The sequence below is a fragment of the Onychostoma macrolepis genome, chromosome 24, assembly GCF_012432095.1.
Source record: "Onychostoma macrolepis isolate SWU-2019 chromosome 24, ASM1243209v1, whole genome shotgun sequence".
NCBI lineage: Eukaryota > Metazoa > Chordata > Actinopteri > Cypriniformes > Cyprinidae > Onychostoma > Onychostoma macrolepis.
The window spans coordinates 16,763,673-16,786,017 of record NC_081178.1 but is presented as its reverse complement, the minus strand read 5'-3'; the positions used below and the strand labels follow the sequence as shown (position 1 = coordinate 16,786,017).

General features: G+C 36.7%; 1 protein-coding gene across 5 annotated transcripts in view; it reads right to left on the bottom strand.

The window, feature by feature from the left end:
• The window catches only part of tmem108 (transmembrane protein 108), a 62,848-nt gene extending 42,841 nt beyond the window's left edge, over positions 1 to 20,007 (bottom strand). Inside the window, exons 1-2 of one of the 5 annotated variants that reach the window (XM_058765700.1) lie at positions 19,830 to 20,007; positions 18,355 to 18,433 (exon numbers count right to left, since the gene is read on the bottom strand). Coding sequence is in view for 1 of the 5 variants with exons in the window: in XM_058765698.1 (XP_058621681.1) it covers positions 16,933 to 17,029 (97 nt within the window). In the remaining 4 variants the exon portion in view is untranslated. Of the gene's footprint in view, positions 1 to 16,932; positions 17,191 to 18,354; positions 18,540 to 18,738; positions 18,850 to 19,829 lie in introns of those variants that run through there. The other 4 variants (XM_058765702.1, XM_058765703.1, XM_058765701.1 and 1 more) reach the window with 4 other exon arrangements.
• Positions 20,008 to 22,345: the final 2,338 nt, after the last annotated feature.

Sequence of the window (22,345 nt, the reverse complement as noted above, 5' to 3'; positions counted from 1 at the left end):
GTAACAAGGATACCTTAAAATAAAGTGTAACCCATGATCTACTATATAGAAAGCACACGTAACATAAATAACAAGGGCACTGTAAAATAGTGTTACCCAATTTTAACAACAACCACTTACACTTCCTGAATCTTCAGAGCAACAGCATCACTCAAGAACAGACGCAGAAGGTACAAGCGAGTGTATCGCAGGAAAGGCCACTCTCATTACAGCTTGCTAATTTTACCTCTTGACGCACACTCTTGACATGCTGACAATAGCAGGAACGGAGGCTGCGAAGGAAGGATGTGTTGTGGTGTATTTCGTGACAGTGAGGGGCTTCCTAACACTTTACGTTAAGAAGCCAAAGGACGCAGCTGCAGAAATAAGAGTGTGTATGCTGAAAAGATGAGGGCACTGATGAATAACCACTAAAGATCAATAAAACAAACAGGAAAGAGAAAGAAAAAGTAGTGTTAAGTACTGTAGAGGAGAAAACGGTTTAAAGTTTACAAAACCAAGTGCGTTTTGCTGTGTCATCTATTATGATACTTTATCCTCCAGTAACCCAAAGCTAATGCAATACTGTAAAACATCACAATATATGTGTGCATGTCACTGTCCCTGCTGTCAGTCGTGACCTTTCCTGTACAAACAGTGGTAGATAAATTATGGCCATGACATTTCAATGTAGAGCAGCCTGGGCAACTTTATTAGATAACAGCACTGGACACTACAGCCACAGCAGCTGCTGAATCAGGTCCTCAGGTGATGGGGTAAAATTTACCCCTGCGAGACGTAATAAAAGGGCACATGTGATTCATATCGGTGCTTATTACTGTGTGTGTGTGTGTGGAGAGAGACAGGTAACTGCTTGTGTCGTTGAGAAGTTTATGAATAGTTGTTATTTAGAGGATGATTAAAGCTATAGGGCCGGATCCGTGGGGAGTTTCAGCTTTGTGACCGATCTTAGTGTTATTTAGTCAGCTATAACAGAGCATTTAGAGAGGGATATAATTTTTTATTTATTTTTTTAAAGAGTGAGACATAAATAAACAGAGCTCGTGATCTAAAGGATGTGCAATTTCTCTGTCCGTCATATACTCTGATAAAATTATATTTATTTATATATATATATATATATATATATATATATATATACACACACACACACACACACAGTGGGTACGGAAAGTATTCAGACCCCTTAAATTTTTCACTCTTTGTTATATTGCAACCATTTGCTAAAATCATTTAAGTTCATTTTTTCCTCATTAATGTACACACAGCACCCCATATTGACAGAAAACACAGAATTGTTGACATTTTTGCAGATTTATTAAAAAGAAAACTGAAATATCACATGGTCCTAAGTATTCAGACCCTTTGCTGTGACACTCATATATTTAACTCAGGTGCTGTCCATTTCTTCTGATCATCCTTGAGATGGTTCTACACCTTCATTTGAGTCCAGCTGTGTTTGATTATACTGATTGGACTTGATTAGGAAAGCCACACACCTGTCTATATAAGACCTTACAGCTCACAGTGCATGTCAGAGCAAATGAGAATCATGAGGTCAAAGGAACTGCCTGAAGAGCTCAGAGACAGAATTGTGGCAAAGCACAGATCTGGCCAAGGTTACAAAAAAATTACTGCTGCACTTAAGGTTCCTAAGAGCACAGTGGCCTCCATAACCCTTAAATGGAAGACGTTTGGGACGACCAGAACCCTTCCTAGAGCTGGCCGTCCGGCCAAACTGAGCTATCGGGGGAGAAGAGCCTTGGTGAGAGAGGTAAAGAAGAACCCAAAGATCACGGTGGCTGAGCTCCAGAGATGCAGTCGGGAGATGGGAGAAAGTTGTAGAAAGTCAACCATCACTGCAGCCCTCCACCAGTCGGGGCTTTATGGCAGAGTGGCCCGATGGAAGCCTCTCCTCAGTGCAAGACACATGAAAGCCCGCATGGTGTTTGCTAAAAAACACCTGAAGGACTCCAAGATGGTGAGAAATATGATTCTCTGGTCTGATGAGACCAAGATATAACTTTTTGGCCTTAATTCTAAGCGGTATGTGGGAAGAAAACCAGGCACTGCTCATCACCTGTCCAATACAGTCCCAACAGTGAAGCATGGTGGTGGCAGCATCATGCTGTGGGGGTGTTTTTCAGCTGCAGGGACAGGACGACTGGTTGCAATCGAGGGAAAGATGAATGCGGCCAAGTACAGGGATATCCTGGACGAAAACCTTCTCCAGAGTGCTCAGGACCTCAGACTGGGCCGAAGGTTTACCTTCCAACAAGACAATGACCCTAAGCACACAGCTAAAATAACGAAGGAGTGGCTTCACAACAACTCCGTGACTGTTCTTGAATGGCCCAGCCAGAGCCCTGACTTAAACCCAATTGAGCATCTCTGGAGAGACCTAAAAATGGCTGTCCACCAACGTTTACCATCCAACCTGACAGAACTGGAGAGGATCTGCAAGGAGGAATGGCAGAGGATCCCCAAAACTTGTTGCATCTTTCCCAAAAAGACTCATGGCTGTATTAGATCAAAAGGGTGCTTCTACTAAATACTGAGCAAAGGGTCTGAATACTTAGGACCATGTGATATTTCAGTTTTTCTTTTTTAATAAATCTGCAAAAAATGTCAACAATTCTGTGTTTTTCTGTCAATATGGGGTGCTGTGTGAACACAGGAAAAAAAATGAACAAATGATTTTAGCAAATGGCTGCAATATAACAAAGAGTGAAAAATTTAAGGGGTCTGAATACTTTCCGTACCCACTATATATATATATATATATATATATATATATATATATATATATATATACATACATACATGTATATACAGTATCTCACAGAAGTGAGTACACCCCTCACATTTTTGTAAATATTTTATTATATCTTTTCATGTGACAACACTGAAGAAATGACACTTTGCTACAATGTAGCATAAAATAACTCAACACACAGCCATTAATGTCTAAACCGCTGGCCACAAAAGTGAGTACACCCCTAAGTGAAAATGTCCAAATTGGGCCCAATTAGCCATTTTCTCTCCCCAGAGTCATGTGACTCATTAGTGTTACAAGGTCTCAGGTGTGAATGGGGAGCGGGTGTATTAATTTGGTGTTATCGCTCTCACTCTCTCATACTGGTCACTGTAAGTTCAACGAGGCACCGCATGGCAAAGAACTCTCTGAGGATCTGAAAAAAAGAATTGTTGCTCTACATAAAGATGGTGTAGGCTATAAGAAGATTTCCAAGACCCTGAAACTGAGCTGCAGCATGATGGCCAAGACCATACAGCGGTTTAACAGGACAGGTTCCACTCAGAACAGACCTCGCTATGGTCGACCAAAGAAGTTGAGTACACGTGCTCAGCGTCATATCCAGAGGTTGTGTTTGGGAAACAGACGTATGAGTGCTGCCAGCATTGCTGCAGAGGGGTCAGCCTGTCAGTGCTCAGACCATACGCCGCACACTGCATCAAATTGGTCTGCATGGCTGTCGTCCCAGAAGGAAGCCTCTTCTAAAGATGATGCACAAGAAAGCCCGCAAACAGTTTGCTGAAGACAAGCAGACTAAGGACATGGATTACTGGAACCATGTCCTGTGGTCTGATGAGACCAAGATAAACTTATTTGGGTCAGATGGTGTCAAGCGTGTGTGGCGGCAACCAGGTGAGTAGTACAAAGACAAGTGTGTCTTGCCTACAGTCAAGCATGGTGGTGGGAGTGTCATGGTCTGGGGCTGCATGACTGGGGAGCTAAAGTTCATTGAGGGAACCATGAATGCCAACATGTACTGTGACATACTGAAGCAGAGCATGATCCCCTCCCTTCAGAGACTGGGCCACAGGGCAGTATTCCAACATGATAACGACCCCAAACACTTGCTAAAGAAGCTGAGGGTAAAGGTGATGGACTGGCCAAGCATGTCTCCAGACCTAAACCCTATTGAGCATCTGTACGGGCATCCTCAAACGGAAGGTGGCGCAGCTATGTGATGTCGACTCCAGTGACAACCTGTGAAGCTCTGGTGAACTCCATGCCCAAGAGGGTTAAGGCAGTGCTGGAAAATAATGGTGGCCACACAAAATATTGACACTTTGGGCCCAATTTGGACATTTTCACTTAGGGGTGTACTCACTTTTGTGGCCAGCGGTTTAGACATTAATGGCTGTGTGTTGAGTTATTTTGAGGGGACAGCAAATTTACACTGTTATACAAGCTGTACACTCACTACTTTACATTGTAGCAAAGTGTCATTTCTTCAGTGTTGTCACATGAAAAGATACAAAAATGTGAGGGGTGTACTCACTTCTGTGAGATACTGTATGTATAGATAGATAGATAGATAGATAGTGTGTATATATGTATATATGCATATGTGTGTGTATATATATATATTATTTTTAAAAGACATCTCTTATGCTCACCAAAGTGGCATTTATATTAAATCAAATAAAAAATACGGTAAAACAGCAATATTGTATATATACATACACATACATTTCCTATCTATCTATCTATCTATCTATCAATCCATCCATGGCAAAGGCTTCATTTATTTGATCAAAATGCAGTAAAAATAGCAATATTATGAAATATTATTAGAATGTAAACGCTGTAAATGTGTTACTGTCACTTTTGATCAGTTTAATGCAACCTTGTGAATGAAGTATTAATAAAAATAAAAAAATACTGACCCCAAACTTTTAAATGGTTTATTGAAACTAACTAAACTGTGATGTCCAAAGGCCAAACCCAACACTTGTCTGTCAGAAAGTCCATGATTTTTGCCAGCAAATATTATTTTCTGCAAATGTTTAACATAACTGAAAAAAAAAAAAAAAAGTAGTAGTAGGAAATTTCCTAACTGAATTAAACAGACGACACTGTTGAATGCAAAACAAATTAGTTCACTTCAAAATGAAATAAAATGTAAGTGAATTAAAAACAGATTCCGTAATTAACTGAAACTTCCTTAGAGCTTCAGCTCTGGGATTCCAATTAACAGATAAAAGTTCAGTCGGTGCACTCATTTCAGAAGAACAACTTTCTGTATTGTGTGTAGCAAGCTTTGCTGGTTAACTCACATTAACCCCAACATAACACTCAAATTCCCATCCTCAACAAAACATAAATCACGAGCACTGTCTGTCCTGTCTTAAAACCCCAAAGCAAACCCTTAATGATAATTTAATTCTTTGTCATTTGGCTAAATGATGAAAGAAGAAAAAAAAAAAAATCACAACCCAGGACTTGAGGGTCCACACCCTCATTATGACATCATCACGTCTGGGTCCTAAAACAAAGCAACGCTTCAAAGACTGTGTGGGCCCTGATTTGTGTCTTCTATCCTGACTGCTGTTATTAAACAGCTTTAGCGTGGATTAATGTCAAATCCACAACATCAATCTGACACCTCCGCCAGATGCTTATCTCACGAATAATGAAGCAATCAACATGACCACTCAGCCCGTTAATTATCCGATGCTAGCCTGGTCACTGGGGATGCTCTATAGCTAAAATATATGGTGGGGGAGGGGGTATGTTTATGTGTTTTCATGTGTATGCATACAGGCTTCAGTGAAGACAGCAGTTTAATTACACAAAAGACGGAGGGCTCTGGCAAGCCCCCATCAGTCACAAATGAATTAATGAATAGGTAAACAGTGACAGAGCATGGAGTGGCACGCTACGCTAACGTAGCTTTAGCTCACGCGTGATCACACCATAGAATCACTATTTATTAATGGGATTGAACTAACCAAAGATACTAACAGTGTGGAAGCCACAGGGATTATAATATCAACAGTGTAGCATCAGGCTAAGTACACTTAATAGCCCCAAGAGATAGTTGTCTTTAACTGTTTTTTTTTGTATAACATATCTTTATTGAGTTTTTTTACACAACATCCTTCCCCACAACTTACCCCAGACAGGTTAAATAAGTAAATAAAAAAATATCATACACTTCTTACATTCCATAACTTCACACATCTAAAGCATCTTCCATATCTCCATTTTTAACAAAGTCTAAAAACACCTCCCAGATTATAAAAAAATTCAAAGGGTTTCTTTCTTATTTACATATGTAAGTTTTTTCGAGAGCCAAACATGTTATTAAGTTTTTCAGCCATAGTCCAATGGAAGGACGATTGGTATTTTTCCAGCACAGGGCAATAGAACGTCTTGCTTGTAATAACACAAATCCACCAACTTTCGTTCTTTAGTGGACAAAGAGCAATCATCTTCATACATACTCAATACACATAATACGTCTTTAACTGTTTTTAATTGCCTGAAATATTAGCTATGTAAAAATGTAACATATTTTTAGAATGTAATGTTTGAATGGTCCATTACTGTATACAGTTTATTAGCCATAATACAAAAGAATTGCTTCTTGCAGGCTTTGTGGCACTTTCAAAGAGAAATGTTCCAAAATGGTGTTTAATGTTATCCAAAACAGGTTAATGTGAATTGTTGTAAGTATCGATAACAATAGTGTTAACAATAGTCAATTAAAACACATTTGTTACCCTGGACCACAAAACCAGTCTTAAGTGTAAATTTTTTCGAAATTGAGATTTAAACATCATCTGAAAGCTGAATAAATAAGCTTTCCATTGATGTATGATTTGTTAAGATCGGACAATATTTGGCCAAGATACAACTATTTGAAAATCTGGTATCTGAGGAATCTAAATATTTAGAAAATCGCTTTTAAAGTTGTCCAAATGAAGTTCTTAACAATGCATATTACTAATCAAAAATGAAGTTTTGATACATTTACGGTAAGAACTTTACAAAATATCTTCATGGAAATGATCTTTACTTAATATCCTAATGATTTTTGGCATAAAAGAAAAATTGATCATTTTGACCCATAAAATGCATTTTTGGCTATTGCTACAAATACACCCCAGCGACTTAAGACTGGTTTTGTGGTCCAGGGTCACATTTGCTGATGCAACCATGCCATTTTAGCTTGTTTCTACAAGCCTTTAAGCTCTTGTGACTCATGACTTGTGTTTCATAAGATTTGTAACCTGTGCAGTGCTGTACCAGGTGAGCTACCAAGCAAGTTTACTATTTCAGAATAGCAATACATATGAAGCTGATGCAAAAAAAAAAAAAATGTATCAGTTGTAAAAATGTTTTAAGGTTACGACATAATATTGTGCAAGGACCAAGCGAAATTAAGTCTTTATGAACTGATAATCTGCTAATCACAATTTGTGATTTTTTTGGTGCCACTAGTGTTTATTTCACCCAGAAACTGCCATAAATAATACAGTATACATTATTTTTGTTTGAATGGTTTAATATCAACTTTACACAGCTGCAACTTTAATAATTAGAATATTTTCACCAAAACAAGTCTTCGCTTATGACTTTTGATGGGAAATTTCTAAAGTGAATTACAGCCTGTTACATAGAGAAAGAATGTGTTGTCCAATATGACAGATTGCAGCAGAGTTGGGCGAGCAGAGCGAAATCAGCCAGAGAAAAACTCTGCCAGACAAAATGAATGTCAATGGCTTTGCTCTGCTCTGTTTATGGCTGGTCTAGTTAAATGTCAAAAGCTTTACCCTAGAGAGTATGTCCTCTCTCCAGACTGGTACTGAATTTGTAGGCACCTCACTTTCTCCTCTCTCTGTCTCTGTTTTATAACCGATGTTTCACATCCCATCCAATTTCTGAGCTTCTCAGTATATATCTACCCTGTGTTATTATTTCTTAAGTTTTAAGTGCTTTAATTTCAAATAAGCTCCCAGCAGTTCTCTTCATGGTCAACCATATTCAGCTATTATACAATCATTTCTCAGTCTGATAGACCTTTTTCTTTTTCAGGGTTCTTGCATGGCTGTAAATCTAAGAGATTTTAGAACTTTCAAAGTAAATACAAATAATCCAAAAAAAAATTTTATAAGATGAAGAACAGGAATTTTTTAGGTAGTTTACATTTATTAGACTAGCTAAAGTTGTGCTTACAGAAATGGCTTAGAAAGATTCATACAGGCACAGAGCTCTAACTAAATGCGAACTTTTAAAAATGTCTTGACAGTCAAATTCAGCACATTAGCAACAAATGACTCAATTCCACCAAAAATAAACATCGATTCAGCCGTTTGTGGCCCTTATTGATGGTCCCTTATCTGCAGTGAGTTGGCACTGACAAAGCAAATTCTGCAAACGCTTTAAGCTGTTTTATGACTCTTCCCAAACCAAAAGGAAATGCTAAGTCATCTCTTTTCTTTTGAGGGAGTCACCATTCAAGAGAGCAGATGCGTTAGCATAGGCTGAGCTCCAAAACGCCTGACGAAATGTATGAACCGAGGGAAACGTAACAAGGGAAATGTAGCCTAAACTCATATTTATAATTCATGAAGCAGAAAGAACCTGAGGTACTTCAAACAGGATCTTTGAACATGGATCCCAAGGCTCAATGAAATCATTAGTTGCATACTTGTGTAAGGTCGTGAAACATTGAAAAACATATGGGCGCAATAATAAATCAGTGTGAATCAAGGTGAATCAATGTGTGTCTCCCCAGCCAAAGCCTTACACTGTCATCTACACCTCTCGATTTTAATAACACTATGAAATAATATATGTGTACGGATTCAAAACAGCTGTGATTCAAACCATTGAATATCCAGCATGCTTTAAAGCTCATCATAAGTGCTTCACTGTATCCATGGTGATGCAGTTAGTACAGACAGATCTGCTCACACAGAAACATACACAGTTTCTCATTGCTGCTTTGAAAGTGTTATTTATTATAGTCAGCAGCCCTGCATATGGAAATTCATTTTCTCACCTGACGTTCCTCTCTCTATCTTATTCAATATTAATGTCATCTCACATTACCAGCCAGGTTTACCCTATCCGATAAAGAGAAGCTTTCTTAGGTGCATACAGCCATAATCATGCAGCTGCATACTCACAAACAGAATGAAAAACTGTGAAGGATGAGAGGAGAGAAAGAGTGAACAAGCAAATGGGAACAAAAGAAAAATTTTAGAACAGATTCTAGAGGAAAATAGAGTAGTGTAGCCAAGCAGTTAAAGATTTGGGGCAGGTTACTTAAAGATTGTAGGTTTAAATCCTTGGTTTGTGGAAATGAATCAAATAAAAACATAACGTAAAATAAAATAACATAACACAACACTAAAATAAAATAAAAGAGTAACACACCAAAGTTTAATATTGAGGAGTTATGAGTTTGTTAAAATCACTAAACAATAGTATAGTGTAACACCACTTATAAGAAGAATAGAATAATAATAGGGGATGAGCACACAAAACAGAATTAGAATTTCATAAACATTTACCCTTTAGGTCTCGCACATAAACAACAGGAACATATGCTTTTGGCATAACTCAAAAATAAGCCCCGACTCAGAGAGGTTGTATGAATTGATTAGATCTTCTCTTTGCACAAGCTGCAAAACAGCAGCACACTGACATAAAACAAAGCTTTTATCTCAAGCAAGCTCTCATTTACAGCAGGAGTCAGATATGGAATAAATCACAGTTTGCACTAAAAGAGATTTGGGACGCAAATCCAAAGGTGTCAAAACTAAATCTCAAGACAAAAATATCTGCAGTGAGACAAAACCACAGATTTATTGTAGGTCGTTTACACCTCGCATTAACTAAAATGAGGGTGTCTGGATATGAGTTTTATAGCAGGTCATGTACGATTGAAATTAAACTTGTTAATGTAATTTAATTATAAATGTACAATTAAGGTATGTAGTAATTAAGGTCACCTTACCTGATGTTGCATTCTGAAAGGACTAAATAATAAAAAACGTGGACAGGCAGAAAAAAAAAAAAAAAAAAGTTATGGTAGTTTAGTTATGATATTCGGCAAAGGTCAAAATATTTTGACCTTTGGCCTTTCTTATGAGGGTTTGTTGATTACTGACTACCTAGGAAAGTGTGACAAAAGAGAAATAAAAAAAAAAACAAAGACAGGAAGACAGCTTGAAAGGGGACCTGTGATGACCTGTAATTTGAACCTAGTGTTCGGACTAGTTTACCCGACACCAATGGCTCTTTCTCTTTTCCTTGCTTGTCTTTTCCTTCCTTATCTGATAGCGAAAATAAACATTGAAGATCAAGATGTTCAAAACCATGTCCAACATGAATTAATTTTTTTTTGCTTTTGCTACATAACTAGCTAGATTGAACACTAGGGTCAGTCTCTGATGAGTTTACTAACCATCAGATGCATAATGCGCACAAAAAAGACTGAAATCATCAGCTCCAATCTGATTGGCTGGCTTGGAGGCAGTTATTAGCAAGTATGCTGGATGCACACAAATATCATGTGGTATCATGGATTTCCAATTTAACTGCCCTTAAATATCGCGTAAAAACAATCCAAACAGTGGTAGTTGTTGACATGTTTACATGTTCTAGACCAGAATGCAAACATCTGGCTCTTCCAAAATAATGAAAATTTGACATAATAAAACAAGATCACATTAAGCCAGTTTTACGAAAACAGATTTCTGAAAGCTTAAGCAAACCCCCCACTGCTCGGCAGATGAGATTCATTTAATCAGAGGTACATCAGGACTATCAGCTTTTCTGTCTTTCACATTAAACTCTAGATCTAACAAGACAAAATGATCAAAAAGTCTAATGTGTTCAATGACGCTTGTTATTTGGATGAAGCAGAATTTGCAAAGGTGGAGGACAGAGAGAACAATGTTTGTTTTTTCTTAAAGTACTTAATGTGAGCGTCCAATTTAACGGTGTCTTAATAGGCTTAAGTTAGTGATCAAGTTGGTGTTGATACTTGAAATAAAGTCTTAATACAAAGCCCTTAAGAGCGTATTAGGATCTCTTTTAAGAATTTAAAGAGGCCTGATTACTCCAAACTAATTTTCTTTAAAAGAAATTAATACATTTTTGTTTTTTTCAGCAAGGGTGCATCAAATTGATCTAAAGTCACAGTAAAAACATTCATAATGTTACAAAAACAAAAAAAAGGAAAGAATGGGTTTATGTAAACCATTATCAAATGGTTGTGTTATATTACCAGAATATCATTGTTCTAAATCAATTTAAACATCACATGAGCGTAAAGCTTGTAAAACTTGTCAAGCAACAGACATTACAAAATCAGAAAAAATCATGGCAACATTTTATCTAGTGAATCTATTTATGCTGATTTTGATGATGATATTAATCATAATAATATAGAGAGAATTGTATATTTTTGAGAATTTGCACAATTTGCTTTATAAAATTTTATTTCTTATTTCAATTTTGGGATGAAATATGACTAACATTTTGTGAGATTCAACCATGAAGAAAGACATTTTAGTGAAAACCACTGATGTAATTCACTAGAAATCTTCACAACCATTACAAATAACCAAAAAACTGCAAACCAACCCATTTCTTTATAAATTGAATTTAATTGTTTTATTTACAACTAAAATGAACGATAATTGATATGGAAACACGCTAGCTACTATGACATCAATGAGGTATTATCAAGCCTAATAGCACCTTCACCAACATTTTAGTAGCAATTTCTAAGGTAGCTTGTTAGCAAGGGGTCTGACCTGTTTATAATTAAGTCCATATATAATCCTGTAGCTTGGGTGGACCTTGCTGGGTTTGGTCACTTCTAAAGGTCTAATCAGTGCTAGACACCTGCCAGAATCATGTGACTGCTCTGGGTGGGCTACTGAGCAACAGGAGGTAAAGGCGGGATGTCCTCCCTCTTCCCAATCTCCCTCGCCCCCTTTCCAGTCAGAATAAATCCTATTAGCCTTGTTCATCTGGCCCACATAACTACAATGCTAAACAATCCTAGGTACAACCTTGAATGTTTCTCTCTGATCATCTGTGTTGTTTATTATTCTCTTTAAGATTCAAAAAAATCAATCCACTTTTCTGGTTTCATTTGCTGCTATTATGAGGCACTCTGCATTCGATTTTAATGAGTCTTCTGAAGTTTAATGTTTAATTTGAAGTCTGAGTACTTCAGCATTTTGAAGGAGATGCTGAAGGAACATTTGTTTTATGATATATTACAGGAGAATCTGCAAAGGAGGTTTCGTAAGTGATTTAAACTCTCCTTCAGAGCATAAAATCTCCTTTAGAGGGATTTTAAAATCTTAAATTAGGTGAGGGAGCAAGAAAATTAAACAGAGCCAATCCTGGGGATCAAGACTTGACAAAATCCACCCTGAAGGTTTTCTTAAGTAGCCTATGCTGAACAAACCTCAAGACTGGAATATCATAGCCAGGTCATTAAAAATGCATGTTTAAAAAATGCCAAAAAGCATGCTGAAAATGTTCCAGACACTGTTCCTAATGACTATATTTATTAATTAATTTATTTGAATTAGACATTGGAAATGATCATTTAGTATCTGTCTTTAGTGGCTCTAAAAATAGGTATTTAAGCATTTTGGGCAGCCAAGTCACACTTAAAAATGCATGTTGCAACAAAAATATATAATGATACAGAATATTAGCCAAACCAAATGGCAAATAGCATTAGAGCTTATCTCAGAACTAACTTCTGAGTCTTTTTTTTTTTTTTTTGCAATAACCATCTGGTGTCAAACTGATTTTTTTTAACAGAATAGTATAAGTCAACTCACACTCCATGGACAGATAAGGACAAACAGCAATGGACATGTTCATTGGGTTTTGTCGGATCAGTGTGTTACCCGGTCATTGATCAGCACTTGTTTTCACCAAATGAACATGTTGAATCACCATTTGTTGGGTCTTGGAAAGTCTAAGAAGTGATATACTGTAGTCTTAAGACTGTTGGTGTTGTTTTGCATCTGTCAGTGCAGTGTGAACTGGCTTTATGAAATCAGATCCCCTCAAATTTACACTGTGTTCATCACCTTGGGAACATCTGACAACTAGAAAGTGCCCATTTTAGTCTTAACCCAACACTTTATTTTAAGGTGACGTTGGTACAGTGTAAGGACACAAATAAGCAGTGAGTAATATTATTAATGACATGTATTTAATATAGGGTTAAGTTTTGGGTTTAGCGTTAGCTGCTTGCAAATATGCATAATTTACTGTTATTACTATAGTACATGCATGCAATGTGTAATTACGTCCACTTAAAACAACAACAACAAAAAAGCTTTTTTAGCTTGAAAAGTGTGGTTGTGGTATATTACTTGAAAATAAATGCCACTTGATTTTTTATTTTTATATATATATTTTGTTCTACAATGCAAAGATACAGTACATTTTGTACGGTATGTGCCCAAGCACTTTTCTGAGTCACTACAAGCATTATTGCATTGGGTACATTTCATACTGATGAATAGAACCACCATGCCCATTATTACATTATTAAATCCTTGTTTGAAGTGGCTGTTCAGTCTGGAATAAGCAGTGCCAAATAAAGCTGAGGACCTTTGATCAGAGGCAAGCCAAGCAACTCACTCTGACAGCCTGAAGCCATCAATTGATAAAACCCTTGCTGTAAAGCCAAACAGAAGCTACATGACTTTAAAAAAAAGGGACAGTCCAGAACATTATTTTGCATTAGCTTCTTAGTATAATTGGAAACATGAAAACATCTAAGCGTGTGTCCGAAGGTGCGGTGTATCAAGATCAGGAAACAGCATCCAAAGCGGAGTGGCGGCAGTCATGGAATTCCAGGAATTCCCCCCACACACTTCACGCTCCATCAGTCCTCTCCTCCTCCCGCTCCCCCTTTCCCTCTTATCTTCCTCATCCATCCCTAGCTCATTCTCTAATCGCCGTAATGGCTGTATCCACGGCTGTCCTGTCCCCCGCTGCCCTTCCTGCCAACGGGGACATGGGAAGACCTGTTGTTGCTTTCAGCACTGCCCTGTGGGTAATTTAAGACACCTGCTATGTCAGTACATCGAGAAATCCAAGTAGGCAGGCGCTACTTTGTGCATTCTAAACAGTGTGTTCAATATTTCAGAGTATCAAACTCACCTGAGATACTAGAGTTGCAAAGCAGTTCAAAACACTATCACAAATTAGGTTAAATTAATAGTTTACCCTCATGTTGTTAAACATCATTTTGACTTTTTTCTTCTGTGGAACACAAAATGAGATGTTTAGTAAAATGTTGAAGCTGCTCTTTTTTTGCATAATGAAAGTGAATAGGAACCATGGCTGCCAAGCTCCAAAACAATTATCCCATTTTACTTGTGTGCTACTGTATATTTTTTTTTATTCGCATTTAATATTAATAAAAGGCCACTTAAAAACAGTACCATGACTGTTTCTTAATGCACTATAAGTAGTACATGTAAACAGTGCACTTCATAATGCTATAATTAAAAGTTTTAGTTCAAAGCACATATTTTTACAAGTATACCCTAGTAAAAAAGTAATATATTTAAAATACATTTATTTCATACTAAGTATAGTTCAAATATATTAACTTATTTACTACCATATCGCTCGAGACGTACTGATTTAAAAATTATTTTTAATTTGTGCACAATGCATATTTCTTATTATTAAGCCTAAAATGGGTTTTAAAGTAACTATTGATGAGGATTATATGATCTTTGCATAATTTTGGTCTTTAAATGCAAGATATTTAAAGTACACTTGCAATAGTTCCACTTTAGCACAATCAAATATACCTCAGTATGTCTATAGTTGCACTTCAGCACTACTTCTGTACAATTAAAGTGCATTAAGTACATAATTAGTTGATCCAACGTAGCAACTTCAAGTAAACCAGTTTAGTATATACCAAAAGTATTTGTATTAAGTACATAAATATGTAAATGCATTTGTAGTATACTTAGCATGAAATAAATGCATTTATTTTTCACTAGGGTACTAAAGTGTGTTGTTTTGCAGAAAAGAATGAACATAATTTTATATTCTGGGTAAACTATCCCTTTAAAAACTGAATTGAGTTGTTCCTTGAAATAGAGAACTTTACTGTCTCCTTCCATTTGCTATTCCTGTTAATGTTCAGCTCGACTAACCGAAACTGAACCTTTCAGGCTGATAGAATCATCAGAGTCTTACAGAAATGGGAAGAAATGTCCAAGATCAGACAGTGACGGACATCTCGACTAACCCTTTATAACCTAATTTACCGAATCTCAGAAATATCCACCTCTGTTCTGTTCTGGCTTCGAAGAAACACATTTCTGAAGCCGCTAATGTAATGTGGCATTCGTAGGAGAGCATGTCACACTCCAGGAAAAGAACACTGGTTGTTTTTCTTCCGTTGCGCCTGTGTGTTCGGGTTTTTCCTGTCTACTGGGTTCTATGAGCATGGAAGTGCTGAGTTCATTCACAACACCTACTGTACTCGAGATCTAGAATACTTAGACATGAGACGCATTCCATACCACACTGTGCCATTCTGCCATGGGTCATATGGGAATGGTTAAAAGAGGAAGAGAGAGAAAAGAGAATGGAAACATTGTCCTTTCTTTCTGGATACTCTCTGATAAGATTGTAAGGCTTCCTGCTTGACCTTGAATTTTTTCCAGATGTTGACTGTTTTTAATTGGGATGGTGTGTTTTCCTTTTTGACGTAACTCTATAAGATTGCAGGAAGCCTGGTGGCAGATTGCTATGATGATAAGTGAACCATTGACACATGAGTGATGTTTGGTGTGGCCAGAGGTGACACCACAGGACAGTTGATACGCTGTTGTCCTGGTCTGGTTACTGTCACTCTGAAATGACCCCGATTCAAGAGGATAATGGAGGATCATCCATAATCACCCCCCAAAAACAATAGATTAAAATGTCTTCTTTGAAATATTTAAATCTATTTAAACAAACAATCTATGCAAATTATATAAACTATCATTGAATTGTTTGGGGTCAGTATTTTTTTTTTTTTTTGATGAAAGTTTATTATATTCATCTGTTATACATTCATTTGATCATAAATATAGTAAAAACAGTAATATTACTAAACATTATTAGCTTAAAATAATAGTTTTATATTTTAATATATTTTAAAATTTAATTTATTCCTGAGATTTTCAGCAGCTATTACTCCAGTCTTCAGTGTCGCATGATCTTTCAGAAATAATAATTTCTTTCAATGTTGAAAAAAGTTGTGCTGGTTAATATATTTTTGTGGATTTTTTCAGGATTCTTTGATGAACTGAAAGTCATATATATATATATATATATATATATATATATATATATATATATATATATATATATATATATATATATATATATATACACACACACACACACACACACACACACACACACACACACACAATGTAAATTTTATTTATATAGCACTATTAAGCACAACCAAGGTTGACCAATGTGCTGCACAATAGAAAACATAACAATAGGACAAGTTCAAAAATAATAACTAAAAACAGTGCAGTAAAACTTTATCACTGATAATATGCCAAATCAAAAAGGTAGGTTTTAACTTTGATTAAAAAAAAATGTAAAAGTAATATGTGACCGTGGACCACAAAACCAGTCATAAGCAGCACGGGTATATTTGTAGCAATAGCCAACAATACATTGTATGGGTCAAAATTATCGATTTTTCTTTTATGCCAAAAATCATTAGGATATTAAGTAAAGATCATGTTCCATGAAGATATTTTGTAAATTTCCAACCGTAAATATATCAAAACTTAATTTTTGATTAGTAATATGCATTGCTAAGAAATTCCTTTGGACAACTTTAAAGGCAATTTTCTCAATATTTTGATTTTTTTTGCACCCTCAGATTTCAGATTTCCAAATAGTTGCATCCTGGCCAAATCTTGTCCTATCCTAATAAACCATACATCAACGGAACGCTTATTTATTCAGCTTTCAGAAAGTAATATATAAATAATACAATATAATTACATTTCTGTAAGCAAAATTCAAGAAAGTAAGGTGATTTTCTTAACACAAAAGAAGAAAAAATGGCTTTTTACCTTGGTCTGTAACCAACGAAATCCCATGCAAACTAAACAAAAATAAACAAGGCTGTCTTTTTTCACAGACACTTAGGTCATTTTTAAAGAATGCCATATTTAGAGAAAAACGAACACGGATAAGGATGCTGCCCTGCAGCAAGTTAACCAATGGATGGTAAAAGGTGTCGCCCTTTGACCCAATGAATCAAAGATACTCCTCCACTTTTCACAAGACACTCACTGCTTAGCGGCCCCATCCCAGGTGACCCTTTCTGGACAACTTGTCAGCTACATATGTCTGTGTCTCGCCACTTGACCCGAGACCCTGCTCCCTCCCTCTCCCTCCCCATTGGACAAACCAGTGGGGAATTGTCCTGTAGAACAAAGCCTATAGTTGGGGGTGCTCTATTAAGGACTTTGACTAACATTCCATTCACAATGCTCTCTGGCGACCAACTTTTAATGACCCCGCACTTCTAAACATTTACTGTTTTGTGGGTCCTCCAACACACACAAAAAAGGAACATTCAGCGCTCACAAATGGAGCATCTTTATGGAGAGAACCCCTTCTAACGGCCTCAAGCTTTAAGAGAGTTGCCTCATTATTTAGAACTGAATATTAATGAATGAGACCCAGCGTAAAGAAAACAATCACTGTTCTGTAACCTTTGTACAGGTGTTCCTGTAGTACAACATGGTCAATGTCGAGGTCATAGGTTGGATTCCCAGGGAAAACACGTCACATAGAGTAGGCCTATCTATAAGATTCATACTCTAGCTTGAATTCAAATAATTTAGGATTAATTTAAATGGTTATGATGATCAAATTAATATATTTAATGTAAGCTATGTTCCTAAACCACTAAGGTACCTGAGATTCCAGAATGGACTTTTTGCATGCCACCAAACTGAAAAGAAGGATGTTTGAAGCTATAAGATCTGGAACGGAAATCGACCATTATTGTTTTTTATAACCAATATTGCTTAACAAAATGGCTGATAAGTGATGCAGAATCGATCACTTTTTTTCTGACATATTACTTCATTCTGACATAGCATTAGACTACGAGAGTAAAACCTAAAATGCATTATTATTAAAGATAATAATAAAATAATAATATTAAAAGTGATGCCATTTTTGGCCTGTTGTTAAGCTTAAAATTCATTTCTCACTTGAGAATGAAAAGTTGCTTGATAAAAGCTCCAGTCATTTATGCAAACAATAGGCTACATAAGTTTTAATATCTGCAGAATGTGAAACCGTTTATCAGTTTATCTCTAGTCTTTAGACTATCTATAGCTCAGTGTGTGAAACTAAATCAAAATGTACCATCCTAGCATGTTTTTCCCCAAATCACAGTCTGTGTGCAGGTGCAGCCATGTGAGTTACCAAGGCAAATATTCCAGAGGAAGGGTGAGAAAAGCTCTGATGTCTCTTACCTGATAATAATATGATGGAAAACGATCAAAGACGCCTGTAGCATAACATGATGTTTATCTGCGTTATATCCTCAGAATCCTGACAACGAAACACACAATCAATGATCTTTCACGGCTGGTAATACCGTTAAGCGTCCCCAACTCTCCTTCAGCGGCAGCTCACATTAAATAAAGGCTGATACCCCGAGAGAGAGAGTGTGTGACCAGACAGAGAGAGAGAGAGAGAGAGAGAGAGAGAGAGAGAGAGAGAGAGAGAGAGAGAGAATTTGGCTTGATGAGCAATTCAAATGTTAGTTTATGAGTGAGACGTTATACTTTATAAGAAGGGTTGGGAATCAATAACTAGTTCTTGTTCGGTTCTGTTTAAACAACAGCGGAACCGACCGATTTTAATGACGTCTGTGTGTATTTTCCGTCGTTGCGGACAGAAAAACGTTATTAAAATACTCCTGCACTTCTGTTCAGCACATCAACACCGCTCCTGACTCCACAGCGCCACCAGCGCGGTCCGATTCCTGCACGAATGACTCCTTTGAACTGGCTATGTTTCAGTGAATCAAAAACATATGAGAGGTGTTAGTAGTCCGATTTCCAAATGAATATTGTGAATACGTATTTTTAGTGTAGCCTACTAAAATAAATACATTAGTAAATAATAATCTGTGTAATGATTCTCATGATTCAGCGAATGACTCAGGATCTTTCACTGAATTGATGACATTTATGAATCAGTCGGAGCGGTTACTGAATTAATTTGAACACTTACTGAACCGCAAGTTATTATTTCCCTTCCTGTGTTAAAATGTAGGCTACTTAGGGCTTGTAAGACTTAAACCAATGTCAGGCTACTGACTAGTTATGACAACACATTTTGAGTTTTGTTTTCATAAAATTAACAAATTATGAATGAAATATGCTACCACATTTTGTTTAGTAGCATATTTTAATAAATAAATCATGATCTGTTTTTAAAGAATCGCATAAAAATGGCATTTTCTTATGTTTCTGTGAACATTTTGAAATGTTACAAATTGTAGAAAATTAGTGATCGCTTTGTATGATGGAATGTAAAAATGTCCCATCCTTTGAGACTGCTGGGGGCAGTAAATAAAATACGAATTCTCTAAATATTTCTCTCTCAAAATTACTAAAGAATCGTTCATGGAACTGTTTGGGAACCAGAATCGATTCCGTATGATTCGCATCGCTATCCATGACTCTGTAGAACATCAGTTACGCATCAAGACACTGAACAGTCCGATTACAGCATCTTTCATGGGAGTGTAATGCCGGCTGGGAAACCCCAAAAATCATTTCAAAATAATGCCATGTTCACAAATGATTTTAAGAGACTCCAAAATCGAGTAAGTTACAGTACCAATGCGTAATAACCGATGTCATAATGTACGCAAGACAATAACCAACAACGACAAGCAGTAGCTAAATAACCTGGAGAAGAAGGTGTTTAGGTTTACCTATATGGGGACTAGTCCGAAACCTCTTCCTTCCAGCAGAACCGGCTCATCAAAGCCGCCGTGTCACCGGTCCAACACGCAAAGCGCACATGCTTCCCGCACCGTATCAGACTGTCACATGAGCGGAGCGGTCAGTCCAACCCTCCCCTGCCTCCATCCAGCAAATCTCTGAATCCAGTCCAACACCTCCCCACCTCCCCAAACACACAGGATAGCCTCTTTAGATCATTGACTGGTCATCTGAAGGCAACAAGCAGCAGGTGGAGGTCGCGTGATAACAGCTAATGATGGTGCGTGTCGGTCACCCCGGCTCTTTAAGACTGTATACGGCTTCAGAATAATAATGAGCACATATTGCTGCAACAGCAAGAGAGCATTTGGGCAGCTGAGCTGAGTGTTATACTGTCTCCGGTGTTTTAAGTTGAATTATCCTGCAATAGGATGACAGGTTCGCCCTGAGGACCACAACAACATAGCCTATACGTAAACACAGATCAGGAATAGACATGGAATAGAAACGTATAAGGGAATAGACACTTTTCATTTTTAAAATTAATTAGGTGAACTGCTTGCGCGATATTAAAAATTAGGCTAGCCTACAACGCATAAAACGCCCTTACTACCTCACAGATGTCAGTGAAATATTAAAAATGACAACTACCCCGATTATCTCAATGGCAGCTTTATGTTACTTTATATTATAGATCTATAATAACATCATGTAAGATGTTTAGGAATAGGCCTATATATATATTTTTTTTTTTAAATCAACAACTCGTTGAATCACGCTATATATATATATATATATATATATATATATATATATATATAAAGTTGACCTAACTCAAAAAAAATAAGGCAACCTGTCGCAGTCAACTTAAGTTAACTCGACTAGCAACCGACAACTTAAAAACTTTAGTTCATCTAATGAATAAATGTCAGTCTACTGAGTGATAAAAGATATCTCAGAGCAACCAAAGCTGTTTTAGCATTTAGCAATGTTAATCTTTTTTAACAATCCTCTTTCCTTTAGATTTTTGTTTATTTTCAAAGCCTCCTACATAATATGGGTAGTATTTGCCTCTTAAAACTAAAGGCAAACATTTATGCTGATAGACAAATGTATTGAACAAGTTGCACTGAGATACACATATACAGTACCTCAGCACACGATTCTCAACCATGGTGAGGATCAACAAATTTTAAATCAGCAAAAATATGAACTCTGATCCACATGAGAGCTAATTGACAGTGACAACAGCAGCAGCATAAATTAAGCCAGTAAAATTTAAAACAATGATATTATTTTCATAATTAACATAAAATGCTTTCAAGCTACAATGCATGCTGGGAACTTGTGCAATTTTGTTCAATGTAAAATTGTTTGTTCAGATGACTCAGTTTGAAAAGTTGGGAGAACATTTGCATATGTTGTGAACAAATACTTGAGTATCTAAGTAAGGTAAACAAAACATTCTAGCGAAATGTTTAGACTATTTTTGTTCAGTTCACACAAAAAATTAAACTGACTCCTCCTACTAAAAATTATTTGTTCAGGCTATTTTTTACATTGCTTAGTAAAACTTTCCAAAAGTTGGATTTTTTACAGTGCAAGAATCATTTCAATCGGATATACACAACTCGCTCCGATTAAAGATTTTATGAGCTGAATATGGCTGGCTGCAACAAATTGAATTTGTACACGTGGACTTACAATACATAGCCTTATAAATGAAACTTCACAGAAAAAAAAAAATGCAATTAACACCAATTTGTGAATCAAGATGCAAGATGTAAAACAGAATCACTGACTTGTTAAAAATGGGCTGTCTAAATGAATAGATTAACAGAAATCAGAAAAAAAAAAATCTAACTGCCTACTTCACTAAATTCTGTACATTTGATTACCAATTTGCCATTTTATTGAAGGAGTGAAGGAGCTGTTTTTAACATTGTCTTGAGCAACAACAGACCTTGTCTTTATTTTAGACCGGAAAAAAGGGACATTCTGTTCAACTTCTATACAATTGCTGTGTCATAACCCCTATTTATACATTACAAAAATATGGAAATTTTCCATGGTCTGCATTGGTCCTAAACCTCAGAACATGCTACCCTTCCACTTATTACCACAGCATCATGGCATTGCTATCAGATTGGGGTCCTGGCGGGGTGGCTTATTCTCATTAGGTTGTACTTGTCCCATTATCAGTCTTGCAGACAGGTAAGGAGCAACGAGGCCTTATCTGCACCAGCAGTTACAGTGCTGTATAGCTTAGGCAAAAAAAAGTTGTTAATTTACTGCATTTAATTACTCATTCAGGACCGAAGCAAAGAAACAGAAAGGCAAAAACACAGAATGCAATGACATTAAGTGATAGCAGATTTGTTTTCGGTAAGTGAAACAGGCATTCAGAACATTTCCCTTCCCCCTACCCCATCACCTCCCTCCCTCTGTGACAAATGGGGGATCCAACTTCATAATCCGGAGGCTTTGAGACTGTGGTTTAACCCCC